This window comes from Danio rerio, chromosome 14 (genome assembly GCF_052040795.2).
Source record: "Danio rerio strain M-AB ecotype USA chromosome 14, GRCz13ab, whole genome shotgun sequence".
Lineage (NCBI taxonomy): Eukaryota > Metazoa > Chordata > Actinopteri > Cypriniformes > Danionidae > Danio > Danio rerio.
In genome coordinates this window covers 6,967,501-6,988,750 of record NC_141034.1, presented here as the reverse complement: position 1 = coordinate 6,988,750, position 21,250 = coordinate 6,967,501, and the positions used below count along the sequence as shown (strand labels likewise).

Genomic DNA, 21,250 nt, shown 5'->3' with positions numbered 1-21,250 from the left:
TGAGGACAAGGAAGGAATTTACACAACTATAAGAGCAACAATGAATAAATGCTATAGGCAAGTTTCAGGTATGTAAAGAAAGTGTAAGAAGTAAAACATTAGTAATTTTTTTATTATTATAATTTTTTATGTAGTTAGTGGAGGAGTCAGAAAGGGAATTGCATATTAGTAAGGAAAGTGGAGACTAAATAGTTGAGTTTTTAGTTGAGTTTAAAGAACGAGCCTCCTCCATTCGGCCTCTTTACTTTCTCTTAACTTTACTTTTACTTTTTACAACTTTAGAAAAGGAAATGGTGGAAACACACTCCACTGAAGACATCCATTAGCCTACATATTTAATTTCCTTTGTTAAGTGCGAAGATATGTTTCAAAACTGTTTCTAAATTCAGTTTTGATTTCCAGCAATTTAATAAATGAACAATAATCTATAAAAATCTAAACTTGGTTTAATTAAAACATATATAAATATGCATATAATAAATAATACAGCTAATAAAAATAACATTATACAAAAGCAAATTGTCATGAATAAACAATAAAGAGGTAGTGGTTTTTATATTTATGTAGAAAATAATAATTTTTGTAATATTTAAATTCTTTAATTGTTTTTATATGTAAAGATATTTGTGCGTTTCTGTACATCCTCTGTGTATTAAGCAGTGTGTAAGCTTTTGTACCGTATAGGTGCATAACTAACGCGCTCTGTGCTGGACTTCAGAGCAGCTTTTAGTTGATCAATGGTGCTGTCTATTTCAGTTCCTCAAAATAGCCACGCGCCAACAATTCACTTAAACATACCTTCATTTTAGACCAGCACACATATGAGTCTAAAAAGTGGTGCAAATGAATTTACTATTTAAACAACGTGTCACAAAACATGAAAATAAGGGTTGCGCTGGTCTGAAAACAGCAACAAATTGTGCCAAATACGTTTTGCGCCTTATTGCGCTGGGTGTATGATAGGGCCCATTGTCTTAACTTATGGATATTTATAGATTTGAGTCTACATGATATAACATATTTCCCCACAATAATAAATTCAGCAAGCCAAAAAGCTATTTTAAAAATGACCTGCACTTAAATAGTATTTTCAGGTCTGATATAATTCATCAATTTAAAACAATCAGAAATGGACAAGAATGCAGTCAAAAGTAAAAGCCAGATAATAAAAAAAAAAACACTAGAATCACTCATTGTCTTTCATTTATAGATAATTTAATACTGCATGATACGTTTACTTTTCCCACACAAGTATATTCCGCAAAATGTCCTTGTCGCAGAGCAATGTATGTGAAAGAATGAAAAGACTCGTGTAGCCACCTTTGCTTCTCCCCTTAACTTGAGAATATGATTGGCAGAATCGTAAAAATGCTCGATTAAGATCGTCTAGAGCAGGGGTGTCAAACTCAATTCCTGGAGGGCCGAAGCCCTGCACAGTTTAGTTCCAACCCTGCTCCAACACACTTACCTGTAGGTTTCAAACAAGCCTGAAGGACTCAATTAGTATGATCAGGTGTGTTTAATTAGGGTTGGAACTAAGGCCCCGTTTACACTAGTGCGTTTTAGTTTTAAAACGGCGTTTTAGAATGAAAACGATCCACGTCCACACTCGCGTTTTACCCAGCGTTTCTGAACAGCTCTCCGTCCACACCAAAACGCTGAAAACGCACATTACGTGACCACACACACACACTTTGGCAATCGCTGGAGCCCATCTACCCAGATGAGAGCTCTGCTAGTCGGACTTCTCATCAAGCATCTCCCGCTGGATCTAATCTCACTATATTTATTAAACGTGATATTTCATTCATCTTGTTGTCTTTATCTAACGACATATTCCCTGACTTTGGTCATTGGAATCTATTACTTGTTCTCAGGTAACGTGTTTTGGCTAAGCGCAAAGATAAGTTAATGATTAATGTAACCACGTAGCCTACATTCTGTATATTGACTGATCGCTTGCCTTTATTTCCTATAATGTATAAACTTATTGTATGTTATACTTTTATAATGGCCATTATCGATTATTAAAACTGATATTCAGCAAAAGAGAGGGTATGTTTCGTATTTTCACTGAAATTGAAAGGAGGCAGTTGTTATCGGCTCCGTTTTGTTATAAATATCCACACAGCGAAGATGACGCTCATGCAGCACGACGCCTCAACATTTCTGCTGTCTGTTTAGTTGTTAATATTAAAATAAAAATAGGCAGTTCCTTATATCAAGTTTACATTTTATTGTTGAGAAAATGAAACAACGAAGCCAGGGTGATGTGAATGAAGTTATAAAGTACACTGTTCCCTGTGAAGATTGACGCGTGTCCTTGGTATGTTTTCCATATCAAACTGAGAAGAAGAGATGCAGCCTTGATCAAACTTGCGAAGTCTGAACTTACACGGAGAAGATTCAGGACTGAACTGTGTGTTAGGCTACTTAATATTGAGGAAAAGCCCCAATCAGAGAGGCGAATGTCTGCAGCCCCGCCTCCGTTTTCAGATGTCTCCGTCTTTCCCCATCCACACTGAGACGGAGCAGCAGCGTTTCAGAATGAAAACGGCCTCTCCAGCGTTTTTGAAACGCTCCGTTTTCGGCGCTCGAGAACTCCGGCGTAGTGTGGACGGTTGGTGTAACCGTAGCAAAACTTATGCGTTTTCAAACTAAAACGCATTAGTGTAAACGGGGCCTAAACTGTGCAGAGCTGTGGCCCTTTTGGAACTGAGTTTGACACCTGTGGTCTAGAGTGTCGAATCGAGATCGCAATCTTTTTACGATTAATTGTGCGGCTCTAGATGAGACCCACAGAACCGTCAAGATTTTTACCCACTGTTGAAGTCTGTGAATAAATCAACACCTGAGTAATGCATGAGACTTCATTCTCCATATGAGAGGTGTCTTTAAGCTGCCATCACTGTTAAATAAGTTTCAGTAGTTCAACACTTTCTCTTTGGGTCGTTCCATTGTTATTACACAGAACTCATTTTTCAGATTTATGGTTTTGTTTTATTTTTATGTTTGTATTGATGTGATTTTTACGAAAATCGGGTTTAATTCCATGTCAACAGCTCTTTTAGAAATATTATCCCTAGGATAAAAACATGACGAGTTCAATACTTATTTTCCACGCTGTATATGAGGTTTCCATTTGACAGCGACAATCTGCATACTTGTAAAGCTGAATGCAATATTAGTCCAGTCTGTAGTCTTGCTCTAACCGCTGACCCTGTTTTGTGCATGCCGCAGTTCTGTCCATGATCCTCATGGTGATCATTCGCTACATCTCTGCTGTTCTGGTTTGGATCCTCACTGCACTGGTGGTTTTGGGTTCTCTGGGCAAGTCTGCTTTCTCTTCTCTTTTCTCACCTCCTCCTAAACTGAGAGCGACACACTTTCACCTTCGTTCATTTTTTTGTAAAAGCTATTCTCAAATGTAAAGCAACCAAGCAGTGAAGTTATACAGTATGATTGATTGAAGTGTTTTTGACCATTTGAGCATCAGCCGAAGTTAGCAGGTTTATTCAAATGGTCTTATCCTGCTTTTTTTTTTTTTTGGCTTCTTTTTAAAATAATTTAAAACAAAAAGTCATTTTTAATCAGATTTTGTTAGAATTTGTTTGTTCTCTTTTTAATTAATAAATTTAACTTGGTCCGTTGTCGTAGATATTAGCCTATTAGCATCATGCATTGAGCGACCAGTATTAAATATGTATTTATTCATTTTTTTGCTAAAGGCGACACGGTGGCTCAGTGTTTAGCACTGTCACCTCACAGCAAGAAGGTCACTGGTTCGAGTCCCGGCTGCGTCAGTTGGCATTTCAGTGTGAAGTCTGCATGTTCTTCCCGTGTTCATGTAGGTTTGCTCCGGGTGCTCCGGTTTCCCCCACAGTCCAAAGACATGCGCTATTGGTGAATCGAATAAACTAAATTGGCCATAGTGTATGAGTGTGAATGAGTGTGTATGGATGTTTCCCAGTACCTGGTTGCAGCTGGAAACATATGCTGGATAAGTTGGCGGTTCATTACGCTGTGGTGACCCCTGATAAATAAAGGGACTAAGCTGAAAGAAAATCAATAAATGAATGAATTATTTTTTGCTCATATCACCTAAACATTTAATTTGATTTGTAAAATGTAATTTGGTAACATTTTAGAATAATGGTCTATTAGTTCATGTATATACTAACATTAAGTAAGTATGAATAATCTTGTAAAGCATTTATTAATCATAGTTCAACATTAACTAATGCATTATTAACATGCAATGTTATTGTTTGCGTTAGTTAATGCACAGTGAGTTAACATGAACCAACTTAACATTAACTAACGTTACCAAAGATGAATTACTATTGTAACAAATGTATTACTAATTGTTAGTTCAGTCATTTCCTTCGGCTTGGTCTCTATTTCAGAGGTCACCACAGCGGAATGAACCACCAACTATTACAGCATATGCTTTAAGCAGTGGATGCCCTTCCAGCTGCAACCCAGTATTGGGAAACACCCATACACAGTCATTCACAAACACGCACTTACACACTACAGCCAATTTAGTTTACTCCATTCCTGTATAGCGCATGGCTTTGGACTGTGGGGGAAACCGCAGCACAAGGAGAACATGCAAACTCCACACAGAAATGCCAACTGGCCCAGCCGGGACTTGAACCAGTGACCTTCTTGCTTTGAGGTGACACCGCTACCCACTGACCCTAATTATTAGTTATCGTGTTTTATTTATAATATTTAAATTTTTTATTATTATTTTTTTTTTTAGGAATTTAATTTTTTTACTCAATTTTTTTTTTTACTTTTGATAAGTTTTTTTATCTTCTCAAGCAATACATATTTGTTAGGTGTAGAAGTTACTTAACAGTTATCTTTTGTAATACTGTATGTTGTACAGTAATGCTTTGATTAATGTAACTTGACTTCTAGAAAGATTCCATTTAACGTGAATTATGGGTATTAGGTTTGTCACATAATATGCTGATATAATACTTCCAGAAGAATCTACAGTTGAAGTCAACATTATTAACCCTCTAATTATGCATTAGTAATTTGCAAAAAAAAAAGGCAACAAACAAAAATTTTAAAGATAATTGAAATAAAAACAAAACAAAACAAAAAGAAAACGCTTGTCAGATACTACTTGATGATGTCATTGATATGCAAATTAGTGTGTGACATCATCTGGCAACATTTAGCTACTTTTTGGGTAGGCTTTAGCTACTTTTCATTGGAAATAGTTAGCAACACTAAGAGGAAGTTGACATGCTTGTTGTTAAAGTTACTGGTGACTTGAACTAGGATGAATGGTTGAAGTTGCAGCTCCAGCTCTAGCGATGAAGAAATGACTATTGTTCACCAGTGCAATAAGTAGCTCCACGTTCATATCGCCTCTGGGCATCTTCTTCAATGTGCGTTCGCACACTGAATATACTGTAACTTCAGCAGCTCCGTGCAAAAGAACAAAAGTGCCAATCTGATTGGTGGAGGTTTTGACGCGGCATGTCAAAAAAAAAAAAAAAAAAAAAAGTATGAGGCGTTTCTTTAAACATGACGCTTATACCCCTGCCGTTTTGCGCATGGTGTGCACGATCCCATTGGCACCCTTTATTTAGCCACAAGGCGTTAAACGTCGACGCTGTGCACGGGCCTTAATGTTTTTATAAATATTTAAAAACTGCTTTTATTCTAGCCAAATAAAACTTTCTCCAGAAGAAAAAATATTATAGGAAATACTGTGAAAAATTATTTGCTCTGAAACCCCCTCGTTTCAGCAGGGTGTTTTCACACCTCTACTTTGGAAAAAGTCAGAAAAGTGGGCGTGTCCAGCTCTGTGTCGGGGGAGTGTCGGAGGAACAAAAGAGGGATGGTGTGGGAGTGTCTATTTGGGCACGCGCTGAGTTTCAGAGTCAAAACACACACACGGGAGAAAGTGGCTGTGTTTACATGGGCATCTGTAGTCGAATTATTTGCCAAATTATTAAATAGTGGACTTTAACTGCAGTTTGGCTCTTTCCATCAGGAAATTCATTCATGCCCCTCGCGACAAACGAGATATTTGATTCGATTTAGATATTTGATTTGATTCAACTGCTCTAAGCGTGTATTTTTCATGCAATATTTGATACCGCACGGAGATTGAGAGAAAAAACCCTAAGCATTTCCCAGAAACTTAGATGCACACGACAGGTAGCGTCAGAAAGCCGCGTGTGTTATTCCGGTCACAAAATGCGGTGAAAATCCTCCACGAGGTTAAAGGTTGGTTGTGGTGCTAACATGTTTACACTCGATGCAATAGTTAGTTCAATATGAACAAACTGAATAAACAAAGAGCACTGGTCGCTCACTTACCAAATCTGTAGAGAAAGGACAATCACCAGCAGTAATGAATATTAATGAAGTTGCACAATAGAGCGCGCTGATTGGTTTGAACCAAGCCTTACTCATGCGTTAATGCATCACACTGTAAGACGTAATAAGACACACTCTGGCACAGACGTCCAGTCTGCACGCTGGAATACACGCTATTATCTCATGGACCCAGCTTCAAAAATTAGTTTCAAACCGGAAGTACGAATTTGCTTGAAATAACGCAAAAACAACCAATTTACACTTTTTAGTGAAATATAGGTGTCCTAATAGTGTTTTAAGCAGTATGGGACACATATACGACTGTCAACAGCTCAAAAAAATGTGTTTTCGTGACCCTTTAAAAATAATTTGGAAAATATTTGAAAAAGAAAAACAGGAGGGCTAAAAATTTTGACTTCAACTCGATCTAGACCAACACAATGTCATCATTAACAATGTGTGAATTTCCCATGTGTTCCCAGGAGGCACCAGCGTTCTCTGGTGGTTATATATAGACTACAGGATGACGATGAATGAGACCATGACGAAAGATCTGACTGAAACCGAAGAACCCAACGGTGGCATGAAGCCCACTAAAGACCACGCTCAAGGACTGCTCATCTATGCCGTTTCAGCCACTGTATTCACTGTAAGGATGAATGAGATGAGATCTGGACTGCTGTTTTCTGCTGTGTCGTGCTGCTGATGTCCACCTTCGTTCTTCCGCAGGGAATCTTGTTGCTGCTGATGTTGTTCATGAGGAAGAGGGTGGCTCTCACCATTGCTCTCTTCCACGTGGCAGGGAAGGTTTTCATCCACCTGCCGCTGTTGGCTCTGCAGCCCTTCTGCACCTTCCTGGCTCTGTCTTTGTTCTGGGTTTACTGGATCATGGTCCTGCTCTTCCTCGGCACTACTGGTAAGATGAAGATGATGATGATTATGATGATGTCTGTGGGTTTAAGCTTCACTAAATAAGGCTGCCATGGCTATAAAATTTGTCTGACGATTAATTGTCAGAAATAATTGCGATATATGCAGTTTAATTGTGTGTTTTGATGCATTAACAATTAACACAGGAACTACCTGAATTCTATAACTACTAGAATTTCCATAGTGGCCATTCTCATATAAGAAGTCATATTGTCAAGTACTGGTGTCACCACATAGATATATACACTGGAAATCGCATACGGACCCTGAACATCCGTCAATAGTGCCGCCATATTTGTAAAGTGCTCCCTACGTGAAGATGCTGGACTTTAGCACTGTATATGGATGTAGTAATGAGCAAACAAAGAAAATAAAGCACAAAGGCTGAACATGTCATAGGTAAGATTTAGTTTTTTACGTTGTTGTATGTTATTATGAACTTTTGTGCTAATCAGGTAACGGTATTGATTATAATACAGTCACTTACTGCATTGACCATAAGGCAAAGTAGCACCAACTCGCACTAAACACTCGGCTTATGCTAGTTTTGTTGAATAAAATCAGCAAACAATGCAAAAGAAATATGACAACGAGATGCTGCGATGCTAGAAACTTTTTCTATTTCTGTATTTTTGTCGGCTAACTGAAGGAGTCGTTCATAACGGGGATTCATTCATAAACGATTCGCTCCCTCCGTCAGAATGAGAAGTGAAAGCAGGAGAGGAGGTGTGTTTCAGGACATGGATAAGATCAACTTTAACAGGGCGGGTGGATAGTACATTTCCATACACACAAACACAAGCTTTTTGTCAGGAATGCCTGTGCGATCACTTTATTAATTATAATTTTTGTAATAAAAAAAAAAAATTGCATACTGACCTCCGGGAAAACTCTCGATCATAGATATATGTGTATATCTCTGGCTCTGGATGGCCACAGTCCTCCACTGCTGCTTGGTCCCACATTCATTTCAAAGGAGCGCTACCCTGTACTAAAATGGCGGCTCTATTGACGCATTCCTTCCAATAGACTACAACAGGGTAGGCTAGCCATAGATATATACACTAGATGTCACCTGGCCTATTGTTGTCTATTGGACGGAATGAGTCAATAGCGCCGCCATCTTGGTACAGGGTAGCGCTCCTTTGAAATGAATGCGGGACCAATGTACAGTGGAGAACTGTGGCCATCCAAAGCCAGAGATATACACATACACACATATATCTATGGTCGGGAGAAAAAAACTTAATATTACCTATGAAATGTTCAGCCTTTGTGCTTTGTTTTCTTTGTTTGCTCGTTACTACACCTGTAGACAGCCACTTTATTAGGTACACCTTATTAGTACCGGGTTGGACCCCTTTTGCTTTTAGAACTGCCTTAATGCCTTCATGGCATAGATTCAACAAGGTACTGGACATATTCCTCAGAGCTTTAGGTCCATATCAGGGATGGGCAAACCGGATCCTGGAGGGCCGGTGTCCTGTATAGTTTTGCCCCAACCTTAATCAAACACACATGCCTGCAGCTTTCTAGTAATCTTGAAGACACTGATTCGTGTTTTCAGGTGTGTTATTAGTGTTGGAGCAAAAGACTGCAGGGACACCGGCCCTCCAGAATCAAGTTTGCCCATGCCTGGTCTATATTGACATGATAACATCACGCGGTTGCTGCAGATTTGTAGGCTGCACATCTAAAGGTGCTCAATTGGTCTGAGATCTGGTATCTGTGGAGGCCATTTGAGTACAGCGAAATCATTGTTATATTCAAGAAACCAGTCCGAGGTGATTAACGATTTACATGTTGTGCATTCAGAGCTGCTCTTCTGCAAACCTCTGTTGTAACCAGTGGTTAATTGAGTTACTGTTACCTTTCTATCAGCTTGAACCAGTCTGGCCATTCTCCTCTGACCTCTGGCATCAACAATGCATTTGCGCCCACAGACCTGACACTCACTGGACAATTTCTCTTTTTCGGCCCATTCTCTGTAAACCCTAGAGATGGTTGTGCGTGAAAATCCCAGTAGATCAGCAGTTTCTGAAATACTCAGACCAGCCCGTCTGGCATCAACAACCATGCCACATTCAAAGTCACTTAAATCACCTTTCTTTCCCATTCTGATGCTCAGTTTGAACTGCATCTTGTCCATGTCTAGATGCCTAAATGCTTTGAGTTGCTGCAATGTCATTGGCTGATTAGAAATTTTGCGTTAACGAGCAGCAGGACAGGTGTACCTAATAAAGTGGCCGGTGAGTGTATATTAGGTCAATATCCCTTAAATCGCTCATGAAAAGTTAATTGAACTCATGAATTGTTTTGCTTCTATTTTTCCTCCGACATAATGTGTACAAGGCTTAAAATATTCCACTGTTCAAGTGTTTGTTTTTACAGATAATGTGGGACGTTTATGTACTGCAGCACAATTACCCGACTGTGCTCCTGCAACTCTTCCTCATTTTAAACATGCATTAGTTTTGCAGTCTCTTCAGAAGTGGAGATCTCAGACTGCAGTTTGTGTGTTTGTGTCCGCAGGGAACCCAGAGAAGAATGAGGATACGGGGTTAGTGGAGTTCAGGCTGTCAGGGGCGCTGCAGTACATGACGTGGTATCACGCGGTGGGCTTGATCTGGATCAGTGAGTTCATCCTGGCCTGTCAGCAGATGACCGTCGCCGGAGCTGTGGTGACCTACTATTTCACAAGGTCGGTGTTTCTAGAGGAAAACTCTCATATGCTACTGGTCAACCTTTATTTTTTCTAGTTTATTTGTCAACTGAACAGTCAGTATAGTACTGTATAATAAGGATAGACATGAAAATGTACTGCTCGTTTACTCACCTTCAAATTTCAGACCTTCATAAATTTTTATTTTATTTTTTTTACATTGAACAGAAAAGAAGATATTTTGTAGAATGTTGAATGCCATTCATACTGTAGTAGGAAAACAACTACTATGGAAATCAATGGCTGCTGGTTTCTAATATTTTTCTATTATCATTAAGTTGAAAATCAAAGATATTTCCCATGTATCCAGGGATAAGACCAAACTGCCGGTGACGCCCATCCTGTCGTCGGTGCTGCGTTTGGTGCGGTATCACCTGGGCACTGTGGCCAAGGGCTCCTTCATCATCACCCTGGTCAAGATCCCGCGCCTCATTCTCATGTACATCCACAACCAGCTGAAAGGCAAGGTGAGGACACAGATCCCGTCCCACCACCGTTCACCTTCTAGAGCACAGGTGTCAATCTCATTTTCTGGAGGGCCGCAGCTCTGCACAGTTTAGCTTTAATTTTAATTAAACACACCTGATCAAACTAATTGAGTCCTTCAGGTTTGTTTTAAACCTCCAGTTAAGTGTGTTGAAGCAGGGTTGGAACTAAACTGTTCAGGGCTGCAGCCCTCCAGGAACTAAGTTTGACACCCTTGATCTTGAGATCCAAATCTGTATCTCTCTCTCTCACTGCATCAGTCTGAACTCATGGCAGTTTTATGCTTATGGCAGGCAGTTTTCATTAGGGCAAGAATAAGCTGAATATGCTGTTTTGGGACAGTTACATTAGCCATTGACTGATAGTAGGAAAAGTTTTATGGGGGTACAAAAAAATTGAAGGAGAATTTTTGCATTTTTACTCTGTGTGTGATGGAGACGGTGTGCAGTTTTATCGATGCATTATAACGGTGTAGAGGGTCAATTGTTGTTTTGTTCTTGATCATTTTTTAAAAATATCTGCATTTTTAAATTATTATTCTAATGACATTAAGTATAGAAAGTAGTTCATTAATAATTTGTACCTCATAAAAGCAACAACTTGTATTACTAAATAAAAAGTATATAAAAAATTATTTATATATATATATATATATATATATATATATATATATATATATATATATATATATATATATATATATATATATATATATATATATATACAGTTGAAGTGAGAATTATTACCCCCCCCCTGAATTATTAGCCCCTGTTTATTTTTTTCCCCAATTTCTGTTTAACAAAGAGAAGATTTTTCTTCAACACATTTCTAAACATAATAGTTTTAATAACTCATTTCTAATAACTGATTTATTTTATCTTTGCCATGATGACAGTGAATAATATTTGACTAGATATTTTGCAAGACACTTCTATACAGCTTAAAGTGACATTTAAAGGCTTAACTAGGTTAATTAGGTTAACTAGGCAGGTTAGGGTAATTAGGCAAGTTATTGTATAACGATGGTTTGTTCTGTAGACTATCAAAAAAAAACTAGCTTAAAGGGGCTAATAATTTTGATCTTAAAATGGCTTTTAAAAAATCAAAAACTGCTTTTATTTTAGTCGAAAAAAACAAATAAGACTTTCTCAAGAAGAAAAAATATTATCAGACATACTGTGAAAATTTCCTTGCTCTGTTCAACTTCATTTAGTAAATATATTTAAAAAAGAAAAAAATTTCAAAGGGGGTTTCTGACTTCAACTATAATTTTATATATATATATATATATATATATATATATATATATATATATATATATAACACAACAACAACAACTTGTGTCCAAATAATAGTGATTTATTTACTAGTGGTGACAATGAAAAAGTGAGCGAGTTATTTACAATATGAACAACTTAAGAAACAATAAACAATGAAATTTAACTAATACTAAAACTAAATCTTACTAATATTCAAAAACAGTCCCCTTTAATTTAATTTATTAAACAAAAGATATGAAAAATAAATTGTCACTGTCAATGACGTCTTACCTTATCTACACTAACAACTTAACCAAAAATACGAGGGTAGGTGCACAAACTCAACTAGTGTATCCCTACAGTCGCAAACCTACGTGTTGAGATGTCTGTCACCTGACTTACCTACCTACCAGGCTTTCTAACTTCAATGACTACCACTAGGGTAGAGAAGAAATGGTAACACAAGGGCAAAGAGCATAGAATCACCAAGAGGCGACACTCTAGCGAAATTTGGGAAACAGCCACTAGATGGCGCGGCGGCCATTTTGGAATGAAAATGACAATAGAACAACAGCACATTTTAAGTCTGTAAAATAGACTATTAAAAGTGCTGATGATTGTGATAGAAAGTGCTGTTCTGTCGTCTTTCGGGCTGTATCTCGACTTTAATGCACTTTTTAAATAAATAAATAAAAAACAAAGCAGCTGTTTGCCATCGCGACAGCAATAAAATCCAATGGGCAGCCGATCGCTTTCACTCCAAAATGGTGGAATCCCAGGCTGTTGCTGGGCGCTGCTGTTGCAATGGTACGTTGTATTGAGTGTCGCCTCTTGGTCATTCTAAGCTCTTTGACAAGGTGAAGAATAGACGGCTACAAAATTCGAACAACAACACAGTGTAAATGAAACAAGGACGAACAATATCAACAACCGGGGATATCAAAACTATCAAAAATACTACCACAAATGCAAATTTTAAGGTTAAATCATTTTTATTTCATCCTTATTTTCTAGAATGACTAAAATAAAAACCAAAATGCTCGTTTTGCTAATCAGCAGTCAGATCTTGCATGCTTCAAAGTTAATTCCACAATCTATTTATTATTGTCCTCTTGGCTTCCACTTCGGTGGCGTCTCATTTACTTGATACGTAACGGGGGATCTCTGTAATATTATGAGCTCTAATAGATACCAGCGTCTGGTTCACACAAGCAGATTCGATGCAATAAAGGGTTAACAAACACACAACAGACAGATGCACTGTGGGTAAAGTCCTTGTGTTTGTGTTGTTCAGGAAAACGCGTGCGCTCGCTGCATGCTGAAAGCCTGTATCTGCTGTCTGTGGTGTCTGGAGAAGTGCCTCAATTATCTGAATCAGGTGAGTCTGTTTATACGTCACTCTGGAGAGATCGGAAACTTTACTTCATTCATTCATTTACTGATGTGTTCTGTGTGTGTAGAATGCGTATGCGGCGACGGCCATCAACAGCACCAGTTTCTGCACGTCGGCTCGCGATGCCTTCATGATCCTGGTGGAGAACGCTCTGAGGGTGGCCACCATCAACACCGTTGGAGATTTTGTTCTCTTCCTGGGAAAGGTAGAAGCGCTTATGGGCTTTGTCTATCTATCTATCTATCTATCTATCTATCTATCTATCTATCTATCTATCTATCTATCTATCTATCTATCTATCCATCTATCCATCTATCCATCTATCCATCTATCCATCCATCCATCCATCCATCCATCCACAAATCTATCTATCCATCCATCCATCTATCCACAAATCTATCTATCCATCCATCCATCCATCTATCCACAAATCCATCTATCCATCCATTCATCCATCTATCCACAAATCCATCTATCCATCCATCCATCCATCTATCCACAAATCCATCTATCCATCCATCCATCCATCTATCCACAAATCCATCTATCCATCCATCCATCCACAAATCTTTCTATCCATCTATCTATCTATCTATCTATCTATCTATCTATCTATCTATCTATCTATCTATCTATCTATCTATCTATCTATCTATCCATCCATCCATCTATCCACAAATCTATCTATCCATCCATCCATCCATCTATCCACAAATCTATCTATCCATCCATCCATCCATCTATCCACAAATCTATCTATCCATACATCCATCCATCTATCCACAAATCTATCTATCCATCCATCCATCCATCCATCTATCCACAAATCCATCTATCCATCCATCCATCCATCCATCCATCCATCCTCGTGTGTGTGTGTGTGTATTATTATGGAATTATTTTATTTCGTAATCCGACTGTGTTTTTGAAAAACTTGAATCTTCTCTGGGCAAATTACAGTTGAAACACTCATCCTTTATAAATTCTCCTTCAGTGAAGGGTTTCCTGTGCTGTGCGATTAGCTGAGCTACCTCATAACTCGCCACACTGCAAAAACTGCTTTTCTTACTTAGATTTTTTTGTCTTGTTTCGAGTCCAAATATCTAAAAATTCTCAAATCAAGAAAAATTTTCTAGACAAGCAAAACATATATTCTTGTTTTGAGAAATAATATGCCAATATTAAGTGAGTTTTTCCTTAAAACAAGCAAATTAATCTGCCAAAGGGGTAAACAAAATAATCTTACGTCAAAAGATTATTTTGCTTATACTAGGCTTGGGCGGTGTCCAAATTTTGAGACCGTCAAACCGCCTCCATATTTTACCCCGGTATCCGGTATTACCGGCGTAATAAAAAAAATTATGACGTAAGGCTCAGACAGCGTCACCAAACTGTTGGCTTGAGCCTAAACCATTCAGAAACTGAATACCTTCTATGCGACCTTAGGCTTGCAGAGAGAGAGAGAGAGAGAGAGAGAGAGAGAGAGAGAGAGAGAGAGAGAGAGAGAGAGAGAGAGAGAGAGAGAGACTTTCTCTGTCTTACACAAACACACACACATCTCTCCCGCGATTTATTCAGAAATTTACTCCCACACCGTAAGAAATCTGGCCGGCTCCCGCGGGAATGCAGAGAGCTGTAATCGGGCCATAAAAATTATACCCGATAGGTCCCGAATCCGACACGTACATTTTGATTGACAGCTTTATAAAGCCCGAGCCCTTACAGCTGTAATGCATTTTTTCAAGAATGAGTCATTTATATGTTTTAACAGCATTTATTCGTAACAAACGTAGACTATATCCCACTTGAAAGTTGGAACAAAGAAATAAAATAAGTCCTCTGTAACATCGTAACATCTCAGCACTCTATAGGTCTACATGCACTTAGCCTTTAAATAGGCCAACACACCAATGAAAAGAAATCTTGCTTAACAAATCAAATAAACTCTAAATAATGACGGGTATTTTGGCAGTAACTAAATTGAAGCTGAATATTAAAAGAATAATGCCACCATTAGTCTGTATACTCTGTCTACATTATGATTATATGGTTTAACTAATATTTATTTATAATTAAAAACCCTTTACTCACCAAGATTAGGCTACGTGTTTTTGTGGAGGAACATTATTAAATCCACTGGCTTTAGCGCAGTCTTGCGCTCATGTGCGTCCAGCAGCACTGAACACCGTTTCACTGCTACTGCTACAGGCCGCGGTGCAGAGTTCTGATCTGGCTGATTTTGCAAGTTTTAGGTAGGATTGTTTATTCATCTTATACCAGTCAGGAACATCCATTTAATTTTCCATGACCGTAGTTTCAGGGTAGCGAGTGGCCTCGTCATTTTACCTGTCAGCTTGCGGTTTAGGGCTCTACCGTAATACGCAGTGTATGAGCGACCGCTAAATACCTGCGGCTGGAATAACCGCTCTTTCTGACTGGCTTGACCGCCGTCAAAATTCTCTTTTTTTACTACTTCGTCATAATTTGCTTCACCTTTGCAGGGATGAATTTTATTGCAGGGATTTGGATTTTTTCGGGCCTCGCCGGGTTCGGGCAAAGATCTTCAGCTCTAATGCAGACCTCTCGTTCATATTAACCACGTCTCCCTTCTGTTCAGTCTAAACTGCCAAACTGCAGGACACTTTGAAGCGCGACTCGTCACGTCACGTCACGTCTCCTCCACACTGTCTCGTGATGACAACCACACACACGTTTTTTAGGCATTAAATAAAGGATATTTAATACTTTATGACGGTATAACGGTATTGAAACTGACACCGTTGCTATTTTTAGATCCCGCGGTATACCATAATACCGTAATATCGCCCAAGCCTAGCTTATACCATTGGCAGATTAATTTGCTTGTTTTAAGGAAAAACTCACTTAATATTGGCATATTATTTCTCAAAACAAATAAGAAAATTCTCCTTTATTTAAGATTTTTTTAGATAATTGGACTTTGAACAAGACAAAAAATATAAATAAAAAAAGCCTTTTTTGCAGTGCAGTGTAGAATTTTCTTGCACTTTATTAGCACGAAAAAACTGCTGTTGTTGAGCTGACAGGGCAGCTGCTAATTGTTTTACTCTCATTCGGCACCAGTGTAAGAGCTGACGGCCTGATGCTTTGTTTCCTGGCAAATTAAACACATACATTTCCCACTGACCTCTGTGAAGAAATATTCTTTGCCCCAACGTGACTGAAACTTCCTGCACTGACTGTTGATTTTCCTTTTTCGCCATGGCTCGCCAAAATGTGATTTATCAATTATGTTTCCTTCAGTTTGGTCGATTAGTTTTACATCATAACAAGAACTGCTGCCTAATTGAAGGCGTGTCATAGCAACACCCGGTGGTTATTTATTGAATTACATTCATTTTTGTATAGCGGGCCAGATTCTATTAATTTTAATAAAAAACCTCGCGGGCTGCCACAAAACTGATTGCGGGCCGTAGATGGCCCGCGGGCCGTAGTTTGGACACCCCTGATTTAGATGATGACTCTTGTCAAGTTTTTAAAAGAATGTACTCTCAGCAAGACTACATTTTATTCAAAATACACCAAAATCACTAGTGTTGAGAAATATAAATAAATAATAATATTTAAAAACATATATTCACTCTTTTATTTTCCTTCAGTCCTTTATTAATCTGGGGTCGCCGCAGCAGAATGAACGCCAACTTATCAAGCATGTGTTTTTACGCAGCGAATGGCCTTCCAGCTGCAACCCAGTATTTGGAAACACCTATACACTCTCACATGCACACTCACACACTACGGCCAATTTAGGGTGTACTCACACTATGTACAGTTGCCTTGAACCGGGCCAAAGCACGCTTGTCCCCCCTCATGTCTCCCCCGACGGCCCGCACTCACATTACATTCGGGTCTGGGCACACTTATCGATGATGCACTGTTTAGTAGCGCTCTCGCTCAGCACAGTGGTGATTTCTTTAGTTATATCTTTTGACATCCAGTGACACGCAGTCAAATATTTCGTCGAACAGATCTGCCATTCTGACGCTCAAATCATAAAGTCCTCGTGCTGCAGGAATTAGGAGGTTTGCTGGAGGTGTGCAGCTTTCGTGCCTGGTGAGGGGTTTGCATCTTTAATAACCTACGACAGTTTGCATTCGTTGAACAGTAAGAATTATTAATAAATGCATATCAAACTGTTCCTTAAAAGTCACGTTTCGCTTTCCGTTTCAGGCTTAGGCGCATTTTGCACTCACACACGTGTATTGCGCTAAAGCCCAAGTTTACCGCGCTCTTCCACACCTCTTTCAACCGGGCCAGGGTCAGCCAAGTGAACCGTGCCTGAGCTGGATTCAGCGCACTCACACTTCTCAGATGATCTGGGAAACGGGCCTGGGCAAGGTTCAGATAGGGTAGTGTGAGTAGGCCCTTAGTTTATTCAATTCATTTATTTTGCATGTGTTTGGACTGTGGGGGAAACCAGAGCACCTGGAGGAAACCCACGCTAACACGGGGAGAACATGCTAATTTGACACATAAATGCCAACTGACCCAGCTGGGACTCGAACCAGAGAACTTTTTGCTGTGAGCCACCGTGTCGCCTTAAAAAAAAAACTGTATACACACAGGTTCAGATTTTTAATAACTGTCCTATATCTATATATAAATATATTTTAATTTGGCATTTATTCCTGTGATTGCCAAGCTGAGTTTTTAACGTCATTAATAAACCAGAGTGAGATGATTTTGAAGTTATGATATGGTGTTATTATTAATAATAATGTTAGAGGGATAGTTCACTCAAAAAATTAGAAATGTTCTACATCTTTTAGATAACACAAGTGGAGATATTTTGAAGAAAGTTTTCTTCAAAACCTGTAACCATCGACTTCCATATTATTATTATTTTTTTTTTACTATGGAAGTCAGTAATTTCTAAAAATTATTTAAAATAAATAACTTAATTTGAGTACAATGGAAAAAGGAAAGGGTCGCAAAAAGGTTTAGGATTAGAAAAGGTTGACTGTAGAGCTGTGCATGGATGGATTTGCTCTTCAGTGTTTGGACTCTTAGTAGTGACTATTAAACCACACTGAACTGAACTTAAACTCTGAAAACTGAACTACACTGTTTCAATTTACTATGATCTTCTGTGTGAGGCTGCTTTGACACAATCTACATTGTAAAAGCGCTCTACAAATAAAGGTGAATTCAATTGAATTGAGTAAATAATGACAGTTTTCATTCATTTATCCTTATTTTCTTTTTTTTTTCTTTATGAAAACTTAAAAAATAGGAATTACCAGTAGCCTTCAGTGTTTCACCATCCAACAAAACCTTTTTTCACTAATTATTTATTTAAAATAATTTAATAAAAATAATTTTATAAAAATTTATTAAAAACATTAAATAAAAAATATATGAAGCCGAAAGAGTAAAGTTTTTGATAAATGTTGTTGTTGCTTATTTATAAAAAGCTTATTAAATAAGTTTTCCATTGATGTATGGTTTGTAAGGATGTGACAATATTTGCATATATCTGTATCAGTATTTCTATATATCAATATAAGATATTTCTATTTGAAAATCTGGAATCTGAGGGATCGAAAAAACTTCAAATATTGACAAAAATCTTTGAAAATATATTTTTAAAAAAAACTTTTGTTGTCCAAATTAAGGTCCTATCAATGTAAATAATTAATCAAAAATTACATTTTGATATACTCGGGTGAAAATGTACAAAATGCCTACATAATATGTGATTTTTAATATCCTAATTAGTTATGGCATATAAAACAGTACATTTTGACACTTGTGTTCTAGGGTTACATAAATAATGGGTTTAAACCTAATGTGTTTGTGTATATAGTGTAGTCCTGACAATTTTCTTTTTCTAAATTTTCCCAAATGATGTTAAACAGCAAGAAATTTTTTTACATCATTTCCGATAATTTTATTCTTTTATTTTTTTATTTTGGCTAGAATAAAAGGAGTTTTAAAATTTTTATTTTCTTTAAGGTCAATATTATTAGCCCCTATAAGCTATATATTTTTATATAGTCTACAAAACAAACCACTGTTATACAATCACTTGCCTAATTATCCTAACCTGCCAACCTAATTAGCCTAGTTAAAGACAAATGGATGACCATACTAGCATTGATATTGTTGCATGTCACTGTTTTTTTAAGATATATTCAACTCACCTGCTGTTTTCAAGATTACATGGTTGAAAAGTTGAAAGAAAAGTTTCCAGTAATGATCTGTTTGAGTTGTTCGAACCTGTGCTGTAAACACTGGTGCTTTATTGGTTACTTGGTTGCTCTACCTGCTAAATACTTGTCTGTTCCTTCTGCAGGTCCTGATCGTGACATGCACGGCGTTCGCCGGCGTTCTGGCGCTGAACTATCAGAGAGATTACACCGAGTGGGTCCTGCCGCTCATCATCGTGTGTCTGTTTGCGTTTCTGGTGGCCCACTGCTTCCTGTCCATCTTCGAGATCGTGGTGGACGTGCTCTTCCTCTGCTTCGCCATCGACACCAAATACAACAACGGCACACCTGGAAGAGAGTTCTACATGGACAAGGCCCTGATGGTGAGTCACAGACGGAGAAAAGCTCGCAATCTGTCTGAAAAACGCCATAAATAGTCTCAGTGTTGCGCGCACACTTGCCGTCTGAGTCACGTTCCTGTTTTGAGTTCGTTCGTTTTGAATGCAGGCTCTCTGCAGGCCTGGATATATTAATATTTTAAGATTCAGGTGGTGTCCCAGATATTCTCTCTGGACAACTTTCAGCTTTTGTTTTGAAAAGCTGGTTGATTCATTTATTGATTTAGTATTATTTTGTTGGAAAATCGACTTGTCTAATTACTCTAACTCGATTATAATTTTAATTACCTTAACATGATACCCTTACCTACACTTCCTGACAAAAGAAGTGTCGTCAATCCCAATTGTAAGAGAAACAAATAATAGCTTGACTTCTAGTTGATGATTTGGAAAAGTAGCAGAAGGTCGATTTTTCAGATGAATCATCTGTTGAGCTGCATCCCAATCATCACAAATACTGCAGACCAACTGGAACCCACATGGACCCAAGATTCTCACTGAAATCAGTCAAGTTTGGTGAAGGAAAAATTATGGTTTGGAGTCACATTCAGTATCTGCAGAGTGGATGGCAACATCAACAGTCTGAAGTATCAAGAAATTTGTGCTGCCCAATACATTACAAACCACAGGAGAGGGCAAATTCTTCAGCAGGATAGCGCTCCTCATACTTCAGCCTCCACATCAAAGCTCCTGAAAGGAAAGTAGGTTAAGGTGCACCAGGATTGGCCAGCCCAGTCACCAGATGGACAACCTCTATTGATTGGAATGATTCTTGCAAAAAAACAAAAACAAAACAAAACAATTTTATTAAACTGGAAATCCCCAGACTCCCCATGTTTTAAAGCTTAGTTGGGTGAATTTTTTCATGTCATACAGCTGGAGAGGATATGTTTCCTGGAGCCTAAATCTGATCTGCAATTTCAAACTGCCTGGCAATCCTTTCTGGATTTCCTCAAAACCGAATAGTGCACTACTACTCTCATAGTAATGACTGAATTTACTCTGTTGTTAATTCATAATCTTGTGTTGACTATGTTAAATGTCCCTCACTTATTTATTTATTTATTTATTTATATATTTTTTTTATTATAATTTTTTGGGGGGTCAGTTTATTTTATTATTATTTATTGTGTTTATTTATTTTTATTTTTTTCTTCTTTTTGTGTGTTGTCTTGTTGATACATTACGTAAAACCATTTAAAATATATATATATATAGAAAGAAACCTTGCAGGGCTGTTTTCTTTTTAAAAAGCTGCATTCTCCTTTTTACGTTGTCAGCCAAATCAGCTTTGTGGCATCAAAAGAGATGGATTGAACCTTGAGGTACTTCAGAGAGTCACGGCCCTTTAGAAATGCAAAGTCACTGGCAGTAAAGGTTGAGGCGCAGCAACAGACTTTGGGAACATGTAAAATATGCTTTCCTTCTGAGAGCTGCTTTGGTTTAAAATATCTGTGCAGCTAGTCGTGTCATTTCAGCATGTTTTACACCTGCACACTAAGAAACTGTATAGTCTGCTTGGT

The 21,250-nt window shown here is 38.0% G+C and overlaps 1 protein-coding gene across 15 annotated transcripts in view; it reads left to right on the top strand.

Annotated features, from left to right (window-relative positions):
• The window catches only part of slc44a1b (solute carrier family 44 member 1b), a 68,773-nt gene that overhangs the window by 33,263 nt on the left and 14,260 nt on the right, over positions 1 to 21,250 (top strand). For 9 of the 15 annotated variants that reach the window (XM_087281100.1, XM_087281098.1, XM_087281093.1 and 6 more), the window contains 7 exons: positions 6,834 to 7,000; positions 7,081 to 7,267; positions 9,814 to 9,982; positions 10,314 to 10,470; positions 13,043 to 13,126; positions 13,209 to 13,346; positions 19,476 to 19,712. In XM_087281100.1, the coding sequence (XP_087137226.1) occupies positions 6,834 to 7,000; positions 7,081 to 7,267; positions 9,814 to 9,982; positions 10,314 to 10,470; positions 13,043 to 13,126; positions 13,209 to 13,346; positions 19,476 to 19,712 (1,139 nt within the window). Of the gene's footprint in view, positions 1 to 3,240; positions 3,331 to 6,833; positions 7,001 to 7,080; positions 7,268 to 9,813; positions 9,983 to 10,313; positions 10,471 to 13,042; positions 13,127 to 13,208; positions 13,347 to 19,475; positions 19,713 to 21,250 lie in introns of all 15 variants that reach the window. The other 6 variants (XM_087281089.1, XM_087281088.1, XM_087281091.1 and 3 more) reach the window with 1 other exon arrangement.